The sequence below is a fragment of the Prinia subflava genome, chromosome 7 (genome assembly GCF_021018805.1).
Source record: "Prinia subflava isolate CZ2003 ecotype Zambia chromosome 7, Cam_Psub_1.2, whole genome shotgun sequence".
NCBI lineage: Eukaryota > Metazoa > Chordata > Aves > Passeriformes > Cisticolidae > Prinia > Prinia subflava.
Genome location: NC_086253.1, coordinates 19780868 through 19802629, shown reverse-complemented (window position 1 = coordinate 19802629; position 21762 = coordinate 19780868). Strand labels below are relative to the sequence as shown.

The 21762-nt window shown below is 39.5% G+C and overlaps 1 protein-coding gene across 1 annotated transcript; it reads left to right on the top strand.

Annotated features, from left to right (window-relative positions):
- The first annotated feature begins 138 nt into the window (after positions 1 to 138).
- LOC134552786 (uncharacterized) lies at positions 139 to 21100 on the top strand. Its single transcript, XM_063401745.1, has 4 exons — positions 139 to 3273; positions 3822 to 3918; positions 7428 to 7604; positions 20060 to 21100. The coding sequence occupies exons 1-3, from the start codon at positions 2798 to 2800 to the stop codon at positions 7482 to 7484; spliced, it is 630 nt and encodes a 209-aa protein (XP_063257815.1). The 5' UTR covers positions 139 to 2797; the 3' UTR covers positions 7485 to 7604; positions 20060 to 21100.
- Positions 21101 to 21762: the final 662 nt, after the last annotated feature.

Genomic DNA, 21762 nt, shown 5'->3' with positions numbered 1-21762 from the left:
TATTGTCTCATGACTGGTAAATTGATGGTCAAAACCCTGCTGCTGGCTCCTCTGCTGCCCTCCCTGTCTTCCAGTTGCGATATACTTACAGTTCACGGGACAGTGTATTTTGCTTTTTAAAGATTCATCTCAGTAGATAGGATGGGATTTTCCTCCTCCTCCCCCTTCTCCTCCTCCTCTCTGATTTTACTGTAATCACTTTGCAAGGTTTGCAATAAAAGCAGGAACAGTACTGTACGATTCGAAGCCCCCCAGGTCGTCGTCTTCAACACTAGAGTTAACTACAATTCACACACTCTCTCTCTTTTCTCTCTCTCTCTCTCCCTCTCGCTCAGCCGTTTACGACCAAGGCATTAGCTTTATTCTTCCCCCTCTCTGCACACACAGGGGAAAAAAAATGTGATTCTCTTTATTCAAAGGGCTTGAGTCCGGGAAAACTCCAAATCCTCTTAGCAATGGCCAGTTCTTAAAAAAAAAAAAAAAAAATATCCCAATAATGTCGGTAGCTGCACAGCTGATAGGAGAAGAACCCCGAGTATTACAGTGCAGTCCACAGAATATTCCCTTTGGCTGGCAGAAAAGCACCCAAATCCATCTTCACAGATCGCCTAAAATGTTCAGCTCTTTCTCCGGAGAGGATTTTTTTTTTAACAACTCTGCGCAAGGTCATTAGTCACAAAGCAACGATACAGAAACTGCAGAAGCCGTTCGCCCAGAATTTGCAAGGCTGGAGATAAGAACACAGACACACAACAGTCCCAAGTTTGTTTTTGCATCCGCAGTTTGTGTGTGCCTTACCTGCATTTGCACTGCATGTGTTATAGCAATCTGGATCTGCAGCACTGAGAGCGATTCACAAATGAGATTGCAGTCTCTCTCTCTCTCTCTCTCTCTCTCTCTCCTCTTCCTTCCCGTCCCAATGCAGGTAACCAGATCTGAACTTGATCCTTTCAGTTCAAAGGTTAGCAACAAAACTATGTGTCCAAAGGCGATTATTGGTCTCTCGTAATTATACCCGGAGCGGAACAAGATGTAACTGGATCCCCCATGTGAATTAACACAGATTCTGAATTACATCCATATAAAGCGGAATGGCAAAGGGGAGGGGAAAAGAGCCGCGACGCGAGTGAAAAAAAAAAAAAAAAAAAAAAAAAAACGGAGTTCAATTTGCAAATAAAATTGTATCAGTCAGTTGTTTCCCGTGATCTGCACCTCCACAGTGGGTGAAATCTGCAATTGTGTATTCCCTCCTGTGTCTTTCAGAGAAGTGTGGATCAGGCGCTTTCACGGCAGAGCGGCTTGTGCTTTAAAATGTTGAATGGCAATTGAGAAGCTTCCCACTCGTAAAAAAAAAAAAAAAAAAAAAAAAAAAAAAAAGAACAAGAAGAAGCGGTAAACCGGCAAGTTTGCCCAAAGTGGAGGGAGCTGCTGAAGCCTCTCTCGGTAGCTCTTCCCTGACGCTGCAGCAGCAGAGCCGCCTGCGCTACATACACACAGAAAGAGAGAGGGACAGAGAGAAAGAGGGAGAGCAGAGAGAGAGCGAGAGAGAGAGAGAGAGAGAGAGCGAGAGAGGGAGGGCGGGAGGGAGGGAGGGAGGAGGAGGAGGAGGGAGGACGAGTCAAGCGCTGCACTCCAGAAAGCTCAGTCTTACCCTCTGTCTCTGCTGCTAGTGCTGCAAGTGGGATAGCTCCTCACCACAAAACACCAGTTCAGTGCTCAAAACCGATCCTCATTTCACATCCGAGTTTTGCTTCTGTTGCGTTCTCAAACCCGTGATCTATAGTGATTTTCTCCTACCCTTTCCCTCCCCACGTCCGCTATAGACTGTGAATCGAGCAACGATTTTTAAAGCAAATGTTTGTTCGCCTTTCTTTTCTTCTATTCTGCATTGTGCGGAATCAAGCTGGTAAGGAAACTCGTTTCCCAGATTCCCACCTTCCCCTGTTGTGTCGGTGCTTTTGTGAAATAGCTGCAGTCACTGTAACTGCATAAAACTCCAGGGAGGAAGGGGGACTGCTTTAGATCTCAGACTTTCGTCCTGTTTCCCAGTGCTGTTTCAGCCTCTCGGTCTTTGCGATTGTGTTCTTCCTAATACTATGTTTTGAATGTGTCTTTTCAGCATGTTTGTGGGTATCCTAGGAGAAAAAAAAAAAATCCCTCGGAGATGATGTTCAGGAAAGGAGCGAGAGGGTTAGTAGAATAAACACATGTAAGAAGTGACAGATTTCCGAACAGAGACTTGCTGCTTCGATGATTGCTAAAATGTAGCGTCACCTACCTGGGTAAGTGAGAAATAAACTTTAATGGTAAAGCTCTCCGGCTCAACTTTGCTTATTCTGACGTCCCTAGTTCGCGTCTCCTTTTGACTTTGAGCCATTTAATCGCGTATGGCTTTTGTGTGCTCCCGCCCTACCCTTGGTGATGCCTGGCTCCTTACCTGTCCTCTCCGCTCGGAGCCCGGAGGGAAAAGAGGGAGACTCCGGGGGCAGGAGAGCGTGGGGCAGCCGGCGGGGCGAGAACGAGGGTGTGCGGTGTGTGTGTGTGTGTGTGCGGGTGTGTGGCGTGTGTGTGTGTGCGGTGGTGTGCGGGTACATGTTTGTGTGTGGGCGCGGGTACATGTATGTGTGTGCGGGTACATGTATGTGCGGTGCGTGTGCGTGCGCGCAGCGAGAGGAAGGCAGCAATCCAGCTGCTCCTTCTGATCTGTGAACACATGTGGGAAAACAAGTTGTTGCGCGTTCTGTATGTGTTCGTGTGCGCATTCCTCGTTATAGATGGCTCTTTTGAATAAAAACGCATGCAGACCAATGTAGTGCAGTGTCTCTTTCATCGCGATGATATATTTGAGCGAAAGGCGGCCGGATATGTCGAGGTGGTTCAAAGCAACGGTCACAGCGTGTCTTTGTCATTTGGGGCGGTGAGTGATTGTAGGAGGGAGGGAAGGTTGCCACCTCTTTCCTTGAGGAGTCCAGAGACACAGAGGGGCAGAGCCGCGCCGCATGGAGTCGGCGCTGGGGAGGGAGGGACTGCTCCCTTCTCCGGAGGGCTGCAGGGCTGCTCCTCCGGCGCCTCCTCCGGCCCTGGCACCGGCCCCGGCCGCTCTCTCTGCCTCGCCAGAACACGAAAACCCTCCCCCGCCGCTGCTGGAGACACTCGGCTTTCTATCTGCAGCATCAGCGAGAAAGCCCAGCTCGGCGCAGGCTCAGTGCTCACCGCCGCAGTCCCGGACGGAGGAGGGGGGCTCGGGAGCGCAGCATCTTCGCAGCGGGTTAAGTAGGATTAGTACCAAATCCCTATTATATTTGCCAAGCAACTTGAATTTATCAAAATTCCCCCTCGCTGTTCTGGAGCTCCGTGAGGAGGAAATTTTGCTCACAGTGTAAGATCCACACATGCCAGTACGTAGGAATACCGGCATACTGCATTACACTGGCTCCCTGCACTGGAAATACAACCGCGAACAGCAGCTCCCGCTGTTCCCGTCCCTTTGTGCTTTTAAACGCAGCCAGGAAACTTAATATATTCGCCAGGGAAGGGGCGGGATGAGAGCGTTTTTAACCTCCCCGCCATAAACTTTAATCGGATTCCGGGCTGTTGCACGGCATGGACGCTCGCCCCTTGCCGGCGTCTCCTTCCCCGTTGTTTCTACTACGGTCCGCTTGCGAGTGCCTCTTTCAAGCGAATGAGTGATTTCTTTCTCTTGCCGTGTGCAATTGCTCCCCCTTCCCTTCCTACCCTCTCTGGCCTCTCTTACACACACTATGCCTTTCACACGCGGTCTGCGCCCCCCAGTCTCCCCCTCCCTTCTTTCTTTTTTGCAGTGTCTTCACATGCAATCTCCCTCTGAATGTGCAATGTCTTTCCTGCTCGGCAGCGCTGCGTCCTTCACAGTGGATTGGTTCCTCTTTCGGAGCAGAGGTAACAGCCCCCCCTTTTCTATCATTCTCCCTTCCTCCCTCCCCTCCTCCCCTCCTCCCCCAGGGCAGGCGGCCGGCGTGGGAAATGGGCCCGACGTGCTCTGCATGGTGGATGGCCGCGCTGCTCCCGCTCCACGTGTCCCGGCTGCCGGGGGGGGACGAGGCTGTGCTGGCCGTGTGTCCCCCGCGCCCCCCCGCATCCCACCCCTTCGAGCCGGGAGGGAGTAGAATTACCGCCGCACCCTCTCCCCGCCCCCCCGGCACCGTGCGCTCCGGTCCCGCGGCCCGGGCAGCCGCGGCTCCCCGGTGTGGGCAGGAGCCGGCCCGGCTGTCCGGGCGGGGAGGATCGTCGCTCCCGGGCGGATCTGTTGCGCAGTGAAAGTCCCCCCGCCCGCCGCCCCCCCGCGCCCATGCACACAGACGCCCACACGCGCTCAGACACGACACGGCATTTGTTCTCCTGATCTGGTGAGATCAAGTGGGAAGCGGGATCACAAATGTAATCGTCTGTAATAAATAAAATAGCCCGAGATGCTGGTGATATGCAGAGGGGAAATAGGAGCTTGTGTCCTTAAAGGGAACATCTGATAAGGCCACCGAAGTGGCATCTTGCGTGTGGGAAGGAATCCGTCTTGCTGACAATCGCAGCCTGCTGTACGTGGGGAAAGCCTAAAGCAGCCTGGGAGCTCCCCCGGCTCTCTGCATCCCCCGAGCTCCGATGCTCTGCGCTGGGGCTGTTGTTGTCGTTGTTGTAGCTGTTGATTGGAAAGACAGGGGTCATCGTTAAAATATGCAGATATAATTAATGGCTGGTTTATCTTCATGTGTTGGCTGAGCCCGGCTTCTGCCGCCGGCAGCCGAACTCGCGTCCGCAGTTGGCGCTTCCAGCCCACGACAATTTGGTTTTCACGGTGTAGGAATGTCAGTGCCTCTCACTGGAAAATTACTTCTGGGATCTGCAGTGAGAATCAGTCTCTGGTTAAAGAAAGACAGGTTATTTACATATCCATACCACTCTATACATTAACAAATGCATACTATATATTACTATTTGGACTCACACACGAAAAAGAAGCTTCAGAAGGGGAAAAAATCATATTGCCTTGAAAGTAATGTATTCATTATAATGTGTGGAAAAGATTAGGTACAGTAAACATGATAGAAAATACGAAAGCAGGGTAAAAACAAGGACAGAACCCCCACACGAAGCATTTAAAGCCATTTGACGGAAAGGCGAAACTAACTCAAGAACTCCACCAAGGGACAAGCAGCTGAAATGACACCACAGCAGCGCGGAGCCCGCGGTGACCTTTCGTCTCTCCGAAGTGTCTTTGCTGATCTGGTGCAATTCTGCTGTGACCTCTTCCCTCCCCTCCCTACCGCAAGTGCCCTCCGGCCGCACCGGCGCTCCCCGGGCTGCTCGCAGTGAATGTACCGGGAGGCCGGCTGGGCGGCAGGAGTGCTGACTCTTGGCCAGTGTCTCTCACGGCTTTGCAAACATGCCTGCTGTGTAGTAGCACGTAATAGGCAGCAGTGATTAAATAATTCATTGCAGCCACAGCGTTCTGATGGACGTTAAAATGTAAGAGTTTAAATAAGAAAACCACAGATTTACTTTTAAGCAGATAAACCCCACATCTGTGCTTATTTAACTGAATGCAAGCTAAGCATGAAACCGGTTACTTTGTTTAAATCCTCTCTCTTTTACTCTCTTTCAGAATTTTGAGCTAGATTATGCACCATAAAAGTTACTGACAGAGCAGAATTAATGTGTGTTGGATAACAGTGGTTAAATCTCGCATGATTATAATCGTTCATTCTTAAACTCATATCTGAAGTCTGTTCAAAGTGAAAGGTTCTTGCAGAGGCATGATTCCATCAGCATTTCTGAGTTCTCACATTTATAAAGAGGGGTGAAAATTAATACCTAGCCAAACAGATAGTGATTCTGTTTATTAAGATTTTTGCAGTGTATATATATTCCTTACAAATCACAATTATTGAGATCTTCCCTCCTTCCTTCCTTCCTTCCTTCCTTCCTTCCTTCCTTCCTTCCTTCCTTCCTTCCTTCCTTCCTTCCTTCCTTCCTTCCTTCCTTCCTTCCTTCCTTCCTTCCTTCCTTCCTTCCTTCCTTCCTTCCTTCCTTCCTTCCTTCCTTCCTTCCTTCCTTCCCTCCTTCCCTCCTTCCCTCCTTCCCTCCTTCCCTCCTTCCTTCCTTTATGGAAGGCCTTTTACAGACAGTTTTTTCCCAGATGTTGACAAAAAATCAAACCACTCATAATCATGCAGAAATGATAGACAGAATATGCTTAAAATCAGAAGGAAAAATTAATGAAAGGTCTTTAAAAACTCATATGAATTTTTATGAGGGGAGGCATATTTTTGTTAAATTTGTTTCATATGCAACTGCTAACTTTCCTGGATCTGCAGGGATATAAATGAGTGCTGCACCCAGCCTCAGTATTTTATAGATTTATTTTTAAATTAAACTATTGTTCATGTTCTCTAAATGCAAAGTAAACTATAGAAAAAAGTAGGGCGAGCTTTCATTAATTCCTATAAAAATAGAGGGAAATTATGAGTCATTAGTACATATTCTACATAAAGAGATACAATGAGACATTCAGGAGAGATAATTAAAGCTGGACTTTATTTAAATGAAATGTATGAGGACCAGGTAGCACTGCCAAAGAAAGAAAAATATGTTCATTGTCACTGAAAATATTAAATGTGTACAGTTGATATGTATATAGATTCACTCGTAAAGCACAGCACAGTTACTTTGGGAAATAATTTAGGATTTTTTTTTTTAATTTAATGTTTCCAAGGTGGATATCAGTAGTGAGCACACTGAAGGTCTCATAGTGCTTTATAAATTATCCCTATGAGATAAAAAGAAGTGCAGTCACCCAGGCAAACTACTAAAAAAAGTTACTCTTTCTAAGTTCATTAGACCATAGTTTTGCATTTCTTTATGTTATTTTATTATGTTCTGGATTCACATCAAGAATTGTCTTTAAATATGTGGCAATAATTTCTGCTTTATTTGGTGGGTTGCTGGAAAGTCAAATCTTTCTGAAACCTGTAAAACAGATAAAACAGGTTTGTATTCCAGAGAACTACTCAAAAAGAAAATCTTGTGCCATGAAATTTGATGGGTAGCAGTAAAGTATACTAAACTGTTATAGATATATTGAAATACAGATGTTTTTAAGCTTGTGCTCACACTTCTGTCAGACATCCTTTATATACCAAACTGAGTACACAGACTTTGTTAAATCATTTTGCCTCAATGAACTCTTGAACACTTCTTGACCTAATGTGATTTTTCAGTTCTATGCTCTACATTTTTTACTGGTTTTTTTGTTTGTTTTTGGATACTACGAACAATTTTTCTGTGAATTAAAGTTTTCTTTAATTTTTAAATGAAAATCATGAAAGCATAAAATCTTTTGTCTAATATTCTTAGTGCATCCTGCACAGCTTTAATTTATTTTTATTATAATTCAGGAGAGCATAAAAGATCTGGCATATCTTCATGATTGTACTGTGTCAGCTGCCTGTTGAGCAGAAGATAAAATACTCAAGCAAGATGGCAACTCTGAGAAGTTCTGAAGAAGAACCTTTGATATTATAATTCAAGCACTGTTATGGATAATCGAATGCTGTGCAGCTCTATTCCTTTCTGTAAGTTAATGCCAATATATGTTATTGACTATACATAAAATGAAATTCATAAATCTACACATCTACTCACTTAGTTGGGAGCTTTAATGTTTCTGTCTGCTTTATCAAAACAATTACTGTTCTCTGGCAGAAAAAAGTGATGGTTGCATAGAATAACTAGGGTATAGAACACAGTTATTCTATATTGGGGAAATAAATATGGTGGCAAGGAAAGTAATTTAGAATGAGATCAAGCTGTTGATTGCTTATTGGACAAGCTACTTGGATTTGTTCTGCAATGTTTAAAACTTTTTTACTAGGTATTTTATAATGTTAGGCTTGTCATTTCTTTTCATATGAAAAGTGCGTCATTAGAATCCTTAGAGGTCATGCTGTTATAAACCTTCTTCAGCTGTACAGTGGAGAAGCAGACAAAGTTTTCCCTTAATTCGTTGTTTGACCCTATCAGAGACATGACTATTCACTGAAAAAAAGTAAGGGCTATTCACCTGCTACCATCAACTGTTAAAGGTGAGCAAGAGAAACTATGAAGTGGAACTATGAAGAAGTTCCTTCCCTGAACAACACTAAAACATAAACTTATATATTCATGCCTATACTGTACAAGTCTAGTGAACAGCTTTGGTACTTAGCCAAAATGGCAATTAGAAGCTGAAGAAGGCCCTGGTTCTATCACCCTAAATCAGGATCCTTTTAGAACCAATAGGAGTAGCCAAATATATTTTAGGCTGTTAAACACTAGTACACACACCTGCTTGGTTTCTAAGGCATTTTGCACTGCTATCTGAACTCTCCAAAATAAGAATGAAGGGGTTGTAGCCACCCTTCCTGTGAGGAAGATTACATAGCCTGACATTGAAATAATCTGTCTTCTTGCTGTCTGTCTCACTTGCACTTTTTGCCATGCAGAGACAGTCATGCTTTTATGTCTGGTTTAGCTGTTTTGCAAAGTTTCTTGGTGATCATCCTTTGCATAATTACATTTTTAGTGTCCTTTATAAGGGTAATAAGTACTGCACAGAGTGGGTTTTTATGACCTACAATATATCTAGAGGAAGAGAGGTACTGATAAGTTTCTATGTTTTTCATCTTCTGATAGAAACCTGACATACCTTCTAGTTCATTCATTCTGTGAGATGATTAAAAAGTTGCTCTTCAACAAACTAAACCTCATCCAGAGCTCAGCAGGAAATAACTGCAATCTAAGCACATTAAAGAACAGACAGGGCAAGCCAAAGTGTACCTCTTTCTTTCCCTCTTAAGATCATGAGGAAAAGAGAAAAGCAGTCTAATATTGTGATAAAACTGCAGCCTGCAGCAGCTGGCTATGGGTAAGGATATAGAACCTAATCTAAAGCACACAGAAGTCAATGGAAGCACTTTGACTAAATAAGCTTTGCATTAGGCACCTAGTGAGTGAATGATGTTTAAAGCATTTATGTAGATCTTAAGCAGATGAGTGAAGAAGAAAATTATGTGCTTTTGAATCAAAATAAATGCCAGTAAAACACTTGGTGCAAATGTTACTTTGCTGACCCCAGAGATCATCTTTATGGCTCAGAATAAACTGGTGTTCTTGGGCACTGAGTCCTATCCTCCATTACCACAAGAACTCATATTGTATGAAAAGCATATCTTTAAAATACGTTTTGTATATATATGTAAAATTCTTGATACTAATCTTAAAGTTCAATACATTATAAACATCCACAGGCTCTTTTTACCCATTCATGTGTCTACAGAGTGAGTTTCTCTCTTCTTAGGGTTGGGTTTTTTTCTGCAAAATAATACAAGATTTTTCAATTTCCTTCTGTGATCTAAATTCTGCTTTCCTGACATTGTGCTGACGAACTTCCCCTTCACCTCCCTCCACTCCATTTTTAATGACGTTTTCAGTGAATCCTTGTTTAATACGGAGGACACAAATGGTTTATGATCTTCATCATGAAGATGTACTCTACCTCATGTGGTAGCGTTAAACATCTCTTTATGTTATGAAATATTATGTTTAATACTCCATATTAGCATTTTTCATAGCTGCATCATATTTTGATGATTAGTAGTCCTTCTTTAGTAGATTGGCTACATCTTTCTTTTTCTCTGTATGAGAATGGATTGTAAGAGAATAGAGATAGTGCTGAAGGCAATCTTGCCCCTTATCAGTTGCAGCTGTAATAATTACCAAAGAGTGGAAACAGCCTTGCCCTTAATAGGTCACAGCTATGTTCAATAAGGAAGGATGTTCTAAAAGAGTGGGTTAGCTGGCTGAGAGTGAGTTGGAGCTTGCTGGCTGTGCTGTGAGGAGTTAGCTGGTCATGTAGAAGGAAGAAGTCAGTGTTTTAAGGAGCTGCCTATGGGAACTCAGAGAGAAGGTATGAAGAAACCTCCATACCTTCTCTCTGAGTTCCCATGGGCAGCTCCTCTAAGATAATGAACTGACAGCGCCAGTCAGTTTGAGACCCCTGTCCAGTGGTGCCAAGCACTGATACTGACATTTCTCTGTTATTTTCAGCTAACAAACTCACAGTTTATACCTGAAAATCTAGTTATATTGCTCTTTGTACTCTTAAATGTAATCCCATTTCTATTATAGAAGTTATCAAATCATCTGGGTCTTCTTGTTTGTTTTTCCAATTTTGATGATTATTCACCAGCAAATTTCAGCAGTGTGCTCTGAGGTTTTATGATCTAGTTTTTAACTTAAATATCAGAAACTTCTATGGCAAGACACCCCATAAAGAACCCCTTAGAAGCTTCCAATTCAATCATGCAAACACCTAACAAAACCTGTTGTCCTCTCCTGATTAGTCAGTTCTTTATCTTCTCTGTCTTTAGTAATTATTTTCAAAAAACTGTTTTGAAGTCCAGATATGTGAGATTTCTTGCCTTGAATAGAAGATAAATTATTAAAGATATTGATACATGGTAGTATCTTCTCTCAGGTATGTTTGGATAGAATTTATTAGGTTTGCTTTGTACTTCTAGTCTCTGTAACTCGTTTATCAAGGACAGTGTGGCCAGCAGATCAGGGGAGTGATTATCCCCCTGTACTTGTCAGTGGTGAGCCCACACCTCAGTACTGTGTCCAGTTCTGGGACCCTCAGTACCAGAAAGACACTGAGGGGCTGGGGCACTTCCAGAGAAGGGCAGTGGTGCTGGGGAGGGGTCTAGAGGGTAAGTCCCGTGAGGAGGGGCTGAGACACAGCACAGGGCTGGGGTTTTTTAGCCTGCAGAAAAGGAGGCTTGGGGGGACCTTATTGCTCTCTACAACTGCCTGAACAATGGTTTGAGCAAGGGGGGTTCAGCCCCTTCTCCCAGGCAGCCAGGAACAGGACAAGAGGTCATAGAGTCAAGCTGTGCCAGTAGAGGTTCAGGCTGGACACCAGAAAGGGTTGTTAAACATTGGAATGGACTGCCTAGGAACATGGTGGAGTCACCATTCATGGAGGTGTTCGAGAAATGGCTGGATGTGACATTTAGAGACATGGTCTAGTTGACAAGGTGGTGATCAAAGGTTGGACTTGATGATCTCAGAGGTCCTTTTCCAACCTAAGTGATTCTGTTCAATTGCTCATTCTTAGCTTCAAAATTTATTTTAAAACTTTGCATTCTGAATCCGTAAAAAAAAACAAACCTTATTGAGACATTATTTATTTCCTCTTCTCTCTCTCCTTTTTGAAACTGATAATAAAAATTCTATTTCTAGACTCTTCAGATATATGCATTAATTTCTTCAGAATTCTGTAGTGAAGGTTATCTGGACTATTGGCTTCTAATTAGTTTCATTTCAGATGTGATAATTCTTCTATGACTTTGCTTTCATTGATCATTTTGTTCATTTCAACACCACAGTCCTTGTTGGGACCTGAAACAACGTACAACAATTTATTTGGGTATTTCTAGGTAAATAATTATAATTTTACGTGTTTTTGTGTTTATTGCACATTCTGCAAAAGTGAAGCCAATGCTTTCTTAGCAGTTTTTGAATAAGATCTAAAGGTTTACATTTGACACTTGATTAAACAGTATGAGGTATAATGCTGTGAACATATTTGCCTATTTTGCCACTGCATTTTTTTGTCTGTCTTGTCTATGCATAACCTATATATCATCTACATTATCTTCTGAAAATTCATTATTTTGAATGTCTGGATGCTTTATAATGACAAGGCAATGAAAGTGAAGCTAAGTAGATCATTCCAGACCAAAGGAAGCTATACTTGACCAGAAGGAATTTTGCACTCTCAAAGAATGGAATAATACACAGATAGAATGAAAAAAAAAGGTTAAAAGACTCTAAAAACTTGGATTTGGGACTTACAAGAACAAAGCCATCCAGAATGTCAACAGTCAGTCTAAATGACAAGCAGTACTACCAGTTGCCAGGTGTTCTCATGTTGAACATACAGAAAACGTATGTTTATATATATATATATATATATATATATATACACACACATATATATATAGTCCTTGATGAACAACATTCCATGAAGAATCTTGTATCAAATAGCTTAGAGAAGTATAGAGAGATAGAATGAGAAGATTTAAAATAGAACAATAGGAAGGTGAAGCTAGGGAGTGTTTAGGTTTGTTTTAAATTTTGTTAACAAATACAACAAAAAATATAAGAGAGAAATGAGAAAAAACATTACAGGAAGCCGATGGAGTTCCAACTTTAATGCATCTACACAGCTACTTCTTAAGTTATTAGTGCTTTATTTATTAACTTTTGTTGTTATTTTAATTTTTTTTTACATTTTTGTACTAAATGTCTATTTTTTTAAGGGGGACTTCATGGCTCATAGTGTAACTTAAGGAGGATATACTTAATTTACTGCAGTTTCAAAAAGTTTATGAACACACAGTATTGATAAGAACTTTTTTAGTTTTCATCTTGTGTCATTCTTGAAAGAAGTTATTAACTTGGTTTATTCCTCTGAAAGTTATAAGTAAGAATGATAGCTATTATGACTCCATGAGACTTCAAATAATATATCCTTTTTTTGTTTCTTATTACTTTATTGAGTTTTAGAATATAACTTCTTTACAAGTCCAAAGCTATATTTAAATTTTTGAAAAAAGTCAGACTAATTCAATGTTATCTGATAATGAAGCAAGATTTACCCGTGATGAAATTTAGAGGCAATCTTATTTAAATATTTTCACTATTTTTATACATTTCACTATGAACTTGAGCTTTTAAGAAGCTAACTTTTGGGAGTTTTTTGTCTGAATATAAAAATCCATCCGTCTAAATTTGTTGAAATTGCGATGCACTAAAATACTACATTTACATAAGAGTGGTAAGAACTTAACACTTTTAGAGAATAAGTTCCTCCAATATTTTATTCACATTTTATGCAGCCCAACATGTGGTTAACTAATATTCTATTGACAAAGTTCATCTCTTTGTCCAGAAACTACAATCCTCTGGTATTGTGTGACCTCTCTTCTGGGACATGACAATGCTAGCAGGTAGCTTCCATTTTGAACACAGAGGAATGAAAGTTAGATCTGAATAGAAAGAAAAGATGAAGAAATGCTATTGACTGTTCCAGGTATCAGTGATGTCAAAAAATAGCTGTTAAATTTGCTATAAAATGATTCATTCTCTCTCTAAACAATGGTAACATTGTATACATGTGGTTATACAAATTGCAAAGGTTTTTGATATTGACCAACCACATAAATATCAATAAGAAAACCTATGACTTAACTTTTTTTTTTTTTTTTAATTTCTATTTTGGCTGGGAAATGACTGAGCAAAAAAAAGGTAAAAAACCAAAAACTAATATCAAAAACAATATTAATATTTCCAGATATGAATATTGCAATCAATATAGCCCTCAGAAGTCAGAAAATATCAGAATAATACATTCAGAATACCATTAATTCAGTGATTACAATTAATTGCATGTTCATATACTCTTTCTGCACTGAATTTCAATTTGGAATAAAATAGGAAAGTGCAAATGGAAAAATCAAATAAAGAAAATAGTTGAATACATTAATACCTATTTTTATTTATTTACACAGAAGAAATATATAAGATTGGACTTATTAAGAAACTTTTTCTTCATGTTCAGTATTTGTCTCATGGCCTTGTTGCCCACTGTTGGGACAGCATCCTGCACACAGATTTATTAAATGGATTTTTTTTATGGTGTTTATCACTGCATTGTGTAAAAAAAATTTAAAACTTTATTTAATTTGAGGAAAATTGTATGGTACTGTGGGCTATCATGATTCAAGTATTAAAAATGGGAAGGTATTATAGAGATTGAGGTTAAAAATATCCAAAGATTTAGTATATCTAATTTGAGTCTTTAAGATCCATATTTTTGAGGCGTGTTTAGAATTATATACTTCTACATATCAAAGCCAAACTCTCACATAGGGTGTGCCTGGAAATGTTCACTCTTCAGCAAAACAGTCTCATGATTTCAGGCAAGAATTCAGGTATAGTGAAATAGCAATCAAAATGTTTTGTTCTGTGATATCAGGGGGGGATTTTATGCTAGAAGTGAATGTCAGTCTCCAACTTTAAAACAGAACATTCTAACACTATGAAACCTTGGATTTTGCCTTGAATTAATATCAGAGAAGGTCAGTTCTGCACAAGACAGCAAGTAGAGATTTTGAGGAGAAAAATATGGCTCTAATGAAAAGATTATGTCAGCCTTCACAAGTACGGGTACCTGTACAAGAACTATGATTACACCTATAGCTTCATTTCATAATTTTCTAGCTATGAAATGAACACTTAATTTTTGATGCAAAAAATGTCCTCTTAATATAACTTTGTGGCATTTAGTAATTTCTATTGCATACAGAAGACAGTATGGAACCCTATCTCTACAAAAGGAAATGTACTTAGCTATGCAACACTTTGGAGAAGGAACTGGAGTGTGGGGAAGAACTCTTGAATAAGCATAAGTGGGAGATGCACAGATGGTAGAAGTTCCCAAATGTTCTATGATTCTGTCTGGGTATCTTTTGCTATATAAGTGTGATAACATTTGTTAGAAGACATGATTAAGGCTTTGTAGGTTTCACAGATGGAATGTAATTTAGTGGAAAGACTTGAGAGAAAGAAGACTCAGACATGAAATGTATTCTATGAAATGAAGGGGTTAGGTCCAGAGAGGCAACATAGATACAATAACTAAATATTGTTCTGTAAACTTTTCTGTGAAAGAAAAGTCAGGAATAAGTTTCCTTCACCCAGGGATATATCTCTGCTTTTCTCAAATGAATATATAACAACACATATTAGCAGTTCAGAAAACAAATTTAAAGTCATATATTCAATTAAATAGTGTATTAGGTTACAGCAAAACTTCTACCCTTTCAGCTTACAGCAAGCCTCATATCCACTAAGCTGTAAATGTCTGGTAGGAAAGAAAGCACTTTGATGAAACAGGTCAGTAAACTTCAGAATGGAAATAAACTTCTCTTTCTCTTGACTTCCACTTCAGGGAAATGGAAGGAAGTTATATGAGACAAATTAATTTACCTAGACCCCATTTCAGAGATTCTTCTATAACATATATACATATGCTTGCCTATGCATATTTGAATATATTTCTATATATGGTCACCTGATTATAGCAATAAAATATTTGACAAATAGGTGCTGCTGTAAAATTGCATGAAATGCAGGATTTGTCAGTAGAACATCAGAATTATTTGTCAGCAATACGCAGAACGTGGTCAATTTTCTCAGATTCATCAATAGAAAGACTTGGAGTGAATAATTTATGTTGATTTTTTTTTTCCTTTTATACTTCAAAAGCAGAAATAGCTCTTAGAAAATAGTTTTGGTTTTAATAAAAAAGGAATAGATGCCAACTAAATGAGTGTAGAAGAACACAGATATCCTTACTGATCCCCATTCATGCTGGAAATTTAAGGTCTGAGATAGAGAACAGCCCATGTATTAGTGCTCTCTCATCAAAACCATTCAAGGCTCCTGTCACTTTGACTTTCTGATTCAAGAAAATAAAAACTTTGGGCCAAAGAGTAATCAATCATAAAATATTTAAAATGTTTTAAAATAATATTTTGCTCTCCATAAAGGGAAAAGAAGACTTCTAAATATTCAGCTTGTGCCTTATAATGACAACAGTAATATTTCTGTTAGTGATTCTTCATTAAATCTGGTTGTGAGCTGGACAGAGACAAAAATATTCCCAACCTGTGTCTGTTTTATTTGGACTTGAGATATAATTTTGAAGAAAAGAACATACTTTTCTAAAATAGAGGGCATAGTTCCATTTTAAAGAAGAATGTCAGAGAATCAAATTCTCATATTTGATGTACAAGTCTATTGTGATCAAAATCTCACTTGCTGGTAGCCTGTTCTTGATAAGGTGTTTAGTTTTACTGGCTGGTTTTCTTTGGTGTTTTGTTTCCCAGAGCTGTCTCTCCTTCATAAAAATATTTATGTGCCAATTTAAGGCATTCTAAAGTCAATCAGTTGCAAATGTAAGCTTGTATTATGGGACTTTCCTCTACTTTAGTGTGGTTAATGACTATGTTCCCATGACTTTTAAAAGGACTGGTGCCTCAGCACATTTTCAAAATTATGCCATTTGAAGACATTTCCATTTATAATGCAGCTTAAATCTCATTTCCCTCAATATGTGCCCTCACTTAGTCTATTTTAAGGCTTCTCTGGAAAAAAAAATTATATCTCAGCTGCTGCTCCTGCTCTTAATGCCTTCCTAGTCTCGGTAAGAGCAGAAACCAACTGATGCCTCATTCTGATACTCATACAGAGACAATATGCAGACACTGCACTATCCTCCATTCCTGGCTGAAGGGCTCTGTCCTACCATTTCACATTATCTACACACACAGCTGCTGCTTTGTGTGTCTGCTAAAGCTTCATGCCTCTCTGTAGTCTCTGTGACTTCACAGTTTCCCTGTAGGGACTTAGGGTAAGACTGGTAAAGACTCCCTTAATTGCAAGATACTGCAGATCCTAATTGGGAAAAAAAGCACGTCACCTGAAATACTCGTACAGACACAGTCCTAGATGAGTGGAAGAAGGAAAAATAGAAGGGGTTATAAAGAAGGGGAGAAAAGAGGTGGAAGTTGTACTATTTGATTGTGTCAACTTGCTGAGTCAGCAGGAGCCAAGAGCTCGGCAGGGGCACACTTAGCCTTCACATTTCTCCATAGAAACCCCATCTGGCCAACTAAATTGCCAGCAATTGAGAAGTCATGCAGGAAGCTGTATCCAGCTATTCTCATTCAGTGTGAAGGTTACTGTGTTGTGGAGGCAGTAGTAGAGGAAATAAGGAAAATATTGCAAGACTTTGTCTCTCACATAAAATAATGGAAAGTATCAAATTTGAGCTGCTCACTGCTGTAGTAAATAAAGAGTTAGACATTGTGAAGAAATGTAGCTTCTATTATAGAAAGACCCATCATCAGGCAAATTTTTGAAGAAAAATCATCCTGGAGAAAAATTATGAGGGAAATTCAATAACTATTTTACTATAGGATTTGTGTTTGAACTTCAAAATCAAAAGCTTTTACTTGTATCTTTCTATCAGTTTATCTGACAGAAATTTCATGGAGTCCTACTTGGCTTTTGCAAGGACATCTAAATTCAACCTCCATTTAAAAGGCCTAGAAAAATTAAGTGCCTTCTCTGAGCCTGCAATGTTCATTCTAATGCGAGTGCTTAAAGAGATATAAGCCAGAGACAAATACACCAACATTGTATAAAAGAATCCAGCAAGTTATATGGGTAAAGCTCCAGAAAAATGCATCAGCCATTGGTTTATGTGCTGTAAAACAGGGTTTTAGCCCTGCAGTTCAGTGTTTCCCAATGAACAGGGTTGCTCTTGCTAGAGAGATGTGCCAGTATCAAAGGTAAAGCACAGAACAGAGTCCAACGAATGTATTAACTGAGGCTCTGTGCCTGAGTGGCACTGCCAGCAGTAGCAAACAGTGTGAGAAAAAGAGAAATGGAGGAAAAAAAGACAACACAGTGTCCAGAAAATCTTGGTACCAGTGATTTGTCTCTCTGCTCACAGTAAAATAGGTTAAATGAGCCAATATCCCTTGCAATATAACTCATTTTCCTGATGCTGGTTGTAGTTTGGTGTTGGCATGTTGTATTATCCTGGAGAGCTGAGTTACACTCAGGTGACTGGGTCTCTTGATAGTGCCTTATTGATCAAGACCTCGCGTGGTCCAAGCAGTTTACAAGGGCATCGGTATTCAGCCTGCAGTACAGAATTGAGTGATCATTCAGATTCAAAATTATCAGTCCTCTGTGCTTTATGTGAAGTATTTGAATTTCAGAAAGAGAACTTAAATTTTAATTTCAGATTAATTTTTTCTTTCACTGATTAAACCTTGTTTTCTGTAAGCCTTGCAAAGCTTTGACAACTGGGCATGAAAAAGTTTCCCAGGAGCAAATTACCTAGTTGTTTATAAGAACACTTACCACCCCATGAGTTTTCTAAATCATCAGTTCCCAGCCAATAAGTCTGGAGATATGTGTCACATCATCAGTGAAGCAGAGAGCAGAACAGAAAATAATAAACTTCCCTCAAGAATAACACAATATCCTTCATTCTATTAATGAACAGTTGAAGCTAGATATCAACTTTTTCTACTATCTTACATCTATTAAACTGTTACTTGGGGTGGATTTCTACTAGCCTCAGTTAATTTTGAAATTTTAAAAAGGTTTATATGAAGCTTTTCTCCTTTCCCCCCCCACCCCCCTTTTTTTTTCCCCAGAAAGGCTAAAGAAATGGACTATTAACTAAATCCTTCCTAGCAATGTAGCAGTACCAATAAATGTTAAGTCCCGTTACTGAGTACTGAAGAAAGTGTTACAGAAGCTGACTGACTGCTAAAACCAAGCTTAAAAAGTAGATTTATTAGGCTTCTTCTGGAAGGCGTGCTCTCTTATAAATCAAATTTTAATACAGAAAGTATTTCTCTAATTATCTGCAAAACTTATATGTTAAGGATGCATGTTTATAAAAATTCCTTCCCCCCATGTCTGTAGTAATAATCTTACTGTAGTTCTGTCCAGAATTGGTAATGAATGTAAATGTAGACATATTCAGTCTGTGTGCTTTGCGAAAACTGTCTGCCAAACAACATTCTTAATCCACTGGAATCACTGTCCTTGGAGTATTGAACTCGAATCTATATGGCTGCTTTATTTTTTTGCCATGTAGTAACTGTGAGACATTATGCATATTTGAAACAGTGTTTCAACCCAGTGCACCTTTAGGTTACCTTCTGAAATCTTCAGGACATGTAAGAATGGATTTTAACAGCCATGATTAGGTTTTCTGCCACTTTAACACAGTGCTCCTTTATGGCAAAGGTCCCTATCGTTTCCTCACAAAATTTTTGGTGGAAAGATGGGATCAATCACTTGACCTTTGTGCCCCAACCATAAAACAGAACCTTTTTGGTTTTTTTCCATGCCATTGGGGAGCTAGCATGCTTTTCTGATGAGTCCTGGAGGGCTTCCCAGGGAAAGCTAACGCAGACCGACTTTTTTCCAAGACTCAATTCTTCTTGCTCACCTGAGAATGGTGGGAACAAGCTTGTTCTCCTGTGGGGTTCAATTCTATTCCTAATTCATCAACAGATGGCAGTAGAAAACTCCCTACTTTTCCATCAAAAGACCAAAGGCCTTACAAATGACCCTAATAATGTCAAAGGAAGAAAAAAAACATCCAAAGAATTGCTGTATAAGTCTTATATATATATAAAATGCTCTCTAATCTTTTCAGGGTAGCATGAAATTCTTCTAAATATTAATTTTATGCTGACCCCAAATGACCAGAAGCAGCTACTGCTTTGGGAATTACTATCTTTCCTGTTAACTTCTGTTTTTAAAGGATTCTTTTATAGATGGACTTTATTTTTCTAGTCATGAAAGACTATATTGAATATAGATTATAGCAAATAATTTACTTTCCCCACAGATTTCTGTGATAAGAAATCTGTTCTCTTATCTCAGTAAAGACTTTTTCAAATGTCACCATTGCAGTGACAGAACAAGTAATTTAATCAGTAAGTTTTTGAGACATTCCTTACTAGTTTTGTCATTTCATTAATTCCTCCCCCTTTAAATCAAGTAGATGGTATAATAAACTTAGTGAATTCTTGGTATAGATTGAAACACTAAGGAGCATGGAATATACAGTAGTTTCTTATTTCATTTTTTAAAATATGCTGATGTTTTGGCATTGCCAATCAAGGAAAAAGGATTACCATAAAAATTTCTTAGAGGTATGTTTTTCTGTAATGTCTAATAGTGGGTGTTTGATACAGGAAAACTCCTATTATGTAATTCTCTTTTAGCCTCAAGGCACATGAATAAGGCCTAGAGCTCCTGATTTCTATTCCCACCTCTTTCACTAACTTATCTTAATAATTCTTTGCACTTCACTATTTTCCAGGTGCTTCTTATGGTGAAAGAAAGTGATTTCAAATAGAAGGAAGAAAGGAAGAAGTGTCTCTTTCAAGCACTGCTGGAAGGAGTGGCTAAATGTTCTAAACATAATAGAAATGTCTGAATTTGCTGAGCCAATGATTTAAATTGAGGTAGGCTTGAGTGAGATCTTCTTAGAGATGTGAGCTCTGACTTCCCTTCAATTTAGTGAGTGGATCTTATGAGGGAGTAAATTTGAAAGGCTGGCCATGTGCTGGCTGTGTGAGGGTGCTGCTGAGCCTTGGTGCAGTTGGCAAAGGAAGGTGTGTGTCCCAGAGGCAGTGCAGAGCATTCTGCCTCAGCACACTTCTGCAGAAGTGTTGGGGGAAAGCCAGCATTGTGTCGAAGCCATGAAGTCTGAAACCTCATTTTTAAAGCATTATTCTTTTTGCTTTCTCACCATTATTTCTCTTTTGATTTGGTTTTTTTGTTTTGTTTTGTTTTTGTTTTCCTTTTTCCCCCTCCTCCTCTAAGGAAACAGAAAACCTGCCACACACAGTAAGATATAGTTCAGTCCTGTTATCAGAAATATTTATTGATTTCTACTCCTCCCCTCATCTGTTTTTTTAAATGTCTAATTATTGTAAAGCTTTCCTATAACTAGAGAAAGGAGATAAATAATGTGGTAAATATTACAATTATTTTAAATATATTTTGACAGTATTTTAGATATATAACTAGTTCCAAGTTGTTGTCATTTTTATATAAAGAATGAAAGTAACACTAATTCTTTGGCTATAGGTATAAATCATCGTGTTGAGCCTGATACTATCTTACTCCTATCAAAAATGCAACCTACATTATAAAAATGAAGTTTTCGTTCAGGTTTATCTATTTGAGTGAGGACACTGATAACAAGTTTATCTGTTAGCTAAAAGTAATTATAAAACAATAATAGATGACATAATTTAAGAGATAAGTACTCATACATAGATAAAATTGCAAAATCTTCATTTAGTCCTATCATGATGTCTTTAACATATTATCATGTACATTTATTTCCAGTGGACCCTGGATATTATTATGGTAGTGTTAATATTTGGAAAATAGTAGTTTCCTTTGTAAATAACATTGAGATATGTTTTAATAAAATGTTATACAATATTATATGTATGACACTAACACGGTGAAGCTTTCATGTTCTGAACTGAAAAAAATTAAACAATCCACCAACAAGTGCATCTGCACTGGGAGTATGTTCTGGATGAATATTAAATTTACATATTAGTTTTGAGGAACTACCAGTGTTTGTGCACAGCATGGAGCAGGCCAGAATGCAGCAAGCCCTCTGTCTTCTTCTGTGAACCCTGATGTATTGCTTCAGGCATGGGAGTGGATGTTCTAAACATGAATGTATTGAGTGCAGTGGAACAGCTAGTGAGAGGGTTCCTGGTCTGGACTAAGTACATCACTAATGGTGGCTGTATTGCTTCTGGGAGGGCTGAGATCTACATTGCTGTGACCATCCATCCCCAAAGGTCTGAGGACGCCTGAGGAAGGCTAAGACCCTCTTTATTCCACAAGTGGTAATTTAATGAAATTGTTCCAGCTGTGTGTGTTGTGTGGCTGGCAGTATGATGTGAGAGCTGTTGGGCAGTGGAGGGCTCTGAGTGTACCATACAGAGGGGTGTGTGTGTGTGTCTGACTGTGGTGGTGCAGGTGTGCACACAG